This window comes from Sinocyclocheilus anshuiensis, unplaced genomic scaffold (genome assembly GCF_001515605.1).
Source record: "Sinocyclocheilus anshuiensis isolate Anshui unplaced genomic scaffold, SAMN03320099.WGS_v1.1 scaffold103, whole genome shotgun sequence".
In the NCBI taxonomy this organism is placed as follows: domain Eukaryota; kingdom Metazoa; phylum Chordata; class Actinopteri; order Cypriniformes; family Cyprinidae; genus Sinocyclocheilus; species Sinocyclocheilus anshuiensis.
In genome coordinates, this window is record NW_015548201.1 from 728,656 (window position 1) to 735,457 (window position 6,802).

The window sequence follows — 6,802 nt, forward strand, 5'->3', positions numbered from 1 at the left end:
ATTTTCCACTAAACACACCCTTCTCTCCAGCTGTGGGGTTTGAATGTGACCCATACAGCAGTCCAGCTGGGCTTTACTCAAAATACAAACTATTAAAAACAGAAAAGCAAGACTGTTACACCAGAAGAAATAAAAATACATTTTAATGTTTTAACATCTTTCACAGAAAGATTCTATCAGAGCAATCCACGTGATAATGTGTAATTTATGGTCAATGCATAATTCTTGTTTTGTTTAGTATAAGATCAGTAGAATAGCTATCATTTTTCTGTGATTTTCCTCCTCAGGTTGTTTGGGAACAGCAGGAGCACTGATCTACGGCCTCAGCGCCTTCAGACGGGGCAAAACTCGACAGTCCCAGCTGCTAATGAGAGCCCGTATCTTCGCTCAAGGCTTCACCGTCGTTGCTATTATAGTGGGTGTAGCTGCCACAGCACTGAAGCCTAAGCAGTGAAGAGAAGACACCGGACCCTGTTTGACCAAACTGACAAGTGCCTTACATGGTCGATGGGTGAAATGTGATGTGAATATGGAATGAACTGAACATTAAATGCCAATTGTTCACATTTTTATTTTCTTTACAGAAAAAGGTCCAGTGTAAGAACTCATATTATAGATCTACAGGTGGTAGATGGCACTATTCGCAAATTGTATCAATATGCCACACTTATACACACATTTAAAGGTACAGTTTACCCCAAAATGAAAAATCTGTTTTACAATCATTAACTCACCCTCAAGTTGTTACAAACCTGTATGAGTTTCTTTCTTCTGTTAAGCACAAAAGAAGATATTTTGAAGAATGTTTGTAACCAAGCAGTTGATGATAGCCAGTGACTTTTATAGTATGGAAAAAAATATATTATGGAAGTCAGTGGTTACTCACATTCTTCAAATTATCTTCTTTTGTGCTTAACAGAAGAAAGAAACTCATACAAGTTTGGCACAACTTGAGGATAAGTAAATGATGATTTTCATTTTTGGGTTAAGTATCCCTTTTATACCCACCATTTCATTTAAAGAGTCACAAAATTGTATGGTTGACAGGCATAGTACCTGTTTTTCCATGTTGATGACCATTGCTTGAAACATTACAATGCACTTTTGTTTTTTTGAACCTCAATTTTCTGTATGTATTTAGAAGGACTACTTAAGCTGCTGTGTATTTGCTAATGGGAATTGATCATGAGAATTTGTAATATTAAATCTCCCAAGTGTGATAAATGTTAGTCTCATTTTAAAAAGTCACAATAAATATAGTCTGAATGCATATGTTTTTAAATGAATTTGTTTTACTGAATACAGAATAATTATTGCATGGTCTGCACTGATGCACAAACATTTTGGAGTCAGGGTAAGGGCTAGATCTATAAAAGGGGGACTGAGAAATCCAGCCAAATTTAAATTACAAATCAATTTTCACTAGATTGTTGAATTAGAACCCAATGTTTATTTGAAGCAGTCAAAAACATACAGATGGTTTCTTTGGCTATTAACCATCATTTGTTATAATATGCAACTAAAGTTAACTTAAAAGCCAACAAAAATTCAATTTTCAATAGAAGCCTCCTAACTTATTCAAATAATCTGTAACGTGTATACAAGTGCCACGAAATAACAAGATGGATTACAAATTCAAAATCTGGACTATAAAAAGCAGTACATGTTTAAATTCCAGCATTTTTAAGTAAAAATACAACTACCTGCATTTTCTTACTGTGCTATGTTTTTTTTCTAGCGCTTTTGGCAGCTTTGAATGATGTAGGCCTACAGATAGACAGTAAGCGTCACAGTGAGACAAGGTTTAGGCACAGGATTCATTGCTGTAGACTGAGGCCACAATTACAAACTCCACACTAGAAAAGCACATGGTTCAAACTTATTACTATTAGTCCCTTATGTATATAGTAACATACCAGAAAACATTAACCGCCATGTAAGCACAGGCATGTGCTTAATGTGCCATGAAGGATTTCTGTGCAGTGGTATATTAGCAGGTTAAATCTGAGTAATTCTCCTGTAAAAGATTTATTTTAAGTATAACAGAAGCTTTTATGGGCAACATGCACATTTAATTAAAAACTGCACTCAACTATTTGAATATTGAAAAGTGGTAATGTGTGAATTAGAATAAAACAAGAAACTTGGCAAGCTCTGAAATGTAACTTCCCTCTTGACAGTGAACAGAAATAAACAAAACCAGATAATGCCAAACCCAGATACTGATTACAACACAACATTCAACTTAGGAAGACAAATACATGGTAAAAAAAAAAATACTATATAGGGTGAGAGATTGTAACTAAACTGTCCCTGTGTAGACTGTAACCAAACACTTCCATTTCCTGTGTAACAAGGCAATAAAGACACTTACTGGTTCCAGTGAAGTTATGCAATGGTTTGTGGGCACTGCAAAAAACACGACAATCACAAAAATAACTCATAAGCTAACCAAAATACTTTTGGCATTTGGATACATCTGCTGCCTTTCATGTATATTGGGATTAAGGGAAAAACTTGACTTGTTTTCAAATGATCGAGGTACACTTACAATGTTCTTCAACATATGGAACAGCCAAAGTCTTCTGACATTGCAAAACACCAGGGTACATAAATAGGAAGTTTAAATACAGTAAAGCATACACATTCAATTACCCTTTTTAAAACCATAAAAGCATAAATTTGTTAGAGTGTTCAACCTCACTAAAATAAAGTGCAAGAGGGAACAAGAAAGAAAGCCTAGGAAATACAAGAGGGAGTTATGTTAGCGAAGCAGAGGCATCTGTTTTAGAGAAATAAGAACGGAGCGCATCCGAGACACGTCTTTAGTCTGACGGCTGGTTTTGGGGTTAAAGTCGCATAGTCGCGCCACTTTGTCCCATTCTGTTCCAGGACTGTCATCATCGCACTCCTTGAGGAAGGCCTCCTCTGACACTCTACATGGACAGATAGGAGAGAATCATGAGAACCAGCACTTCACAGATGCTCAGGTAAGAGCCATGTCACTTATCATCATCTCAAATGAAATTAGAGATCGACCAACATTATTTTCTACACCCAATAGAGATTATTTTCTGTCCTAGCCAGGTCTAAACACACTGAACGTGAAACTGTGACAATCACAGCCAATCAGAAGATATCTGATGTTAATATTTCATCTTTTTAGGTAGGCATGTTAAGTCAAGTGTTCCTCACTTTAGAATGAAAAGTGGAAGTTATAGACCTGTTAACAAGAATGTAAGTAGAAAAGTGTGATTATCGTTAAAAATGTTGGTGGAACAGATCATTGGTCCATCTCTAAATGGAGTGAGAAATAAAGCTTGTATGTGATTACCCTACTGTTCAAAACTTTGGGGTCGGTAAGATTTTGAAAGATATTGATACTTTTATTCAGTAAGGATGCATTCAATTGATCAAAAGCATATTTAAATAAATGCTGTTCTTTTGAACTTTCCATTCATCAAAGAATCATGAAAGAAACATTTCCAAAAAAATATTAAGCAGCACAACTGTTTTTAACATCGATAATAACATGTTTCTAAAGCACCAAATCAGCATATTAGAATGATTTCTGAAGGATCATGTGACACTGAAGACTGGAGTAATGGCTGTAGACAATTCGGATTTACCATCACAGGAATAAACTACATTTTAAAATATATTCAAATAGAAAACAGTTATTTAAAATTTTAATAATATTTCACAATGTTAGTGTTTTTACTGTATATTTTCATCAAATAAATGCAGCCCTGGAGAGCACAGGAGACTTTTCATTTGAAAAAATCGTACTGACCTCAAACTTATGAATGGTTGTTTATGTAATGCAAGCAAGAAACTTGAGTGCAATTACGTGCAATTTCACTGATTTGCATTAAACATACACAAAGTCAATGGCATCAGAGTTGGGCTGTTTGTAGAAAGTCTTATCAGCGATCCTAATGCATAAACAGGCAGGACAGTAGGAAGAGGAAAATAAAAGAAGAGAAATGAAAAGAAGAGAAACATGGGAGCCGGAGAGTGAAAGCGAGAGAGATACATAAGAAGAAAGTCAGTCTCACACAAGCTGCCCATGAAAAGAAGTGTTACAGTACATCAAATACTTTTTCATGACACCCAGAAGACTGAAGATACAACATCACAACAACACTACTTTTTTAAGAGCTTAACCCGCATTGAACCTGGAACATTCCTTTATTGATTATTTAACTTGACATGTGCCTTTGTATCTCTCTCTGCTATAAATTCACACACACACACACACACACACACACACACACACACACACACACACACACACACACACACACACACACACAAAATACTGTAATGTGAATAAAACAGATGGTGCACCCAATAAAAAATTATAACTATTCACAATATGACAAGTCAAAGTCAAAGTCAACGGGATTGTTATCAAGAATTAAAAGCATGCAGAAAGCATTCAGAACAGTCTTCTCTGTGCACATAAAAAACTACAGTAAAAAAACAGAGGGAATCAGATACCATGCAAGAGTCTGTTGAGAAGTGTGAGAGGTGGCTGGCATTAGTTTCTCAGCAGTAAGACTCATAATGAATTAATTACATTTACTTGTGAGTATGAGAAAGATGAGACCTCATCTAAAACATATTATAAATATAAAAAAAAAATCTCAAAAAACAAATATCTTTAAATCAGCTAAAATTATACTAATGTCAATAGAAAACAATAAAACTGGCCTGTATTTTAGAGTTCGGCAAATTATTATTATTTTTTTTTAAAGTTCTCCATTACAAGTCTTTTCTCGTATGGACTGGTGGTTCACAACTGTCTGTATCCTAATTTTCACTAACAAATACATACAGCTCAATCAATAAAGCCTGGATGTTAGAGTGAAAATACCTGTTGTTGGCTTTATTCTTCTCCATCTGTTCACTCTGGTGTACATGCCAGTCCTCTAGTTCCTTCCGGGCCTTTTCCCTCCACACAGCCTCAGCTGCTTTAGAAGCTGCATCTGCACATCAGAAAACAGAGAAAGTTCATACACAACACACAAATTGCTAGATTTTTATTAGAAGTAATAAATAAACAATAAATAAGCAAGCAAGATTTATCCTAATATGTGAGATAAATAATACATTTGGCTTTTTTCCTTTTATAAATCAGCTACTTGAATAAAGGCTTTTAACTGTTTTTCCATTGAAGTGTGTACCTTTTCTTATTTGTAACATTTTGTTAATGTTTTGCTAGCAAATAATAAATACTGATTTCTATTACATGGCTGTAGCATAACTTAAAGTGAATGTTTTTGACTGCTGCCACTGTGGAAGTACTCTATTCCCATGATTCATTTGTTTCACAGAACACTAATGTTTTTTTTAAAGAGAAGATATGATTAGAATTCAACTGTCAACATGATCTAAGTGATCTAAACATGTTGGCCACCATATTAAGAGACCAGCTTTTTGTGGAATAAACTGGATAATTTTAAACATATTTGTCAAAAGCACTATTAATTGACTGGTTTTAAATTGAAGAAAAAATAATAATAATAAAAAATAAATAAATAAAATAAAAAATAAAGAGCTTTTTAAATTAAATAACGTTAAACCAGCTTTTAAGAGCCAAGGCTTTCACCTGAGAAATTTCCTCCATATAATATTGTGATATGCCAAATAATTGTCTTAATTGAACTTGGCAGTCTATCCAGTTTGTAACACGCAAACACAAAAAGCACAATTTCCTACTGACAGTTATTTATACTTATTCAGTACCTAATTCCTCCAGCCGAGCCTTTTGTTCCTCCCTCCATTTGCGAAGGCTTTCAGGTTCTTGTCTCTGTATGTCGACTTGGGCAATGGCTGAGTAGCTGTCTGTTGTGCCGTTGGTGTCCTAATGTTTCAAGTAATGTAACGTTAACAACGTCTGTTCCTGGCACAACTGCCAATTGTGTTGTAGTACATAAAAACAAACAAGAGCATTTAATATGACAAGATTTGTTGCTTTTCTAACCACACTCACTTGAAACATATCTCCGTTTACAGCAGTAGCTGGTGCTTCTTCAAAATCACCTGCGCTCAAATAGAAGAAACAACATGAGTTTAAGCACTTGTTAGGCAACAGTTTCTACGCTACGTTGACTATAGAAACCTTACAAACATCACTGGAATGCAGCACACCTTGTTGGACCGTGAGTATGTAAAGACCTCTCTCACAATTTCTGGATCTAGTCTGCAGGTGGGCTGGTGTGTGTTCACTTTTCAAAATGGTTTAGTTCAGCAACCTTGATTGTCTCTACTCTTTTGTTATTCACAAATAGCCTTTACTAGTGCACCTTTCCAGTTTGCTTGCTTGTCTTAACTTGATAGTGTGACAGGTGTGACTTTAACTCCAGCATTAAAGCTGAACATGTCATGTTAAGACTACTGAAAAACTTTGACCACAAAACTTGATTTGGTGCGTATTAGTTTGGAGTTCACTTTATTATCTTAATAAAACTCAGCAATCCAAATATATATCAAAGTCTTCATGGTTGTTGTCAATTATAAATAATCCCTCTCCACGACTGTCAGCTTATGGATCATTTTGATGATGATGATGATTGTAAATCACTTCCCACACAATTCATATTACAGCATCTTTGCTATATTGTTATTATAAGTAATAACGATTAATATTAACAAACAACACATATGGTTGTTATTATTTTGTAAACTTGTAATTGTGGTTGTTTTTGTTGCAAGTCATTGAATTAATGTGCACTATCCTTTACTAAAAAGTGCTGTAGCAGTACTATTGTACAATGGCGGTATCCAGTGGTAATAT

General features: G+C 34.9%; 2 protein-coding genes across 4 annotated transcripts in view; one reads left to right on the top strand and one right to left on the bottom strand.

Moving 5' to 3' along the window:
- LOC107653333 (HIG1 domain family member 2A-like) overlaps window positions 1-739 on the top strand; it is a 1,874-nt gene extending 1,135 nt beyond the window's left edge. The window contains exon 2 of the mRNA XM_016440024.1: window positions 288-739. Within this exon, the coding sequence (XP_016295510.1) occupies window positions 288-454 (167 nt within the window). The 3' untranslated portion in view covers window positions 455-739. The remainder of the gene's footprint in view (window positions 1-287) is intronic.
- A 183-nt stretch (window positions 740-922) lies between these two features.
- The window catches only part of LOC107653332 (clathrin light chain B-like), a 7,167-nt gene continuing 1,287 nt past the window's right edge, over window positions 923-6,802 (bottom strand). For 2 of the 3 annotated variants that reach the window (XM_016440022.1, XM_016440021.1), the window contains 5 exons: window positions 5,999-6,048; window positions 5,752-5,869; window positions 4,880-4,991; window positions 3,882-3,935; window positions 923-2,936 (listed from right to left, as the gene is read on the bottom strand). In XM_016440022.1, the coding sequence (XP_016295508.1) occupies window positions 2,765-2,936; window positions 3,882-3,935; window positions 4,880-4,991; window positions 5,752-5,869; window positions 5,999-6,048 (506 nt within the window). In that variant the 3' untranslated portion in view covers window positions 923-2,764. The remainder of the gene's footprint in view (window positions 2,937-3,881; window positions 3,936-4,879; window positions 4,992-5,751; window positions 5,870-5,998; window positions 6,049-6,802) is intronic. The other variant, XM_016440023.1, reaches the window with a different exon arrangement.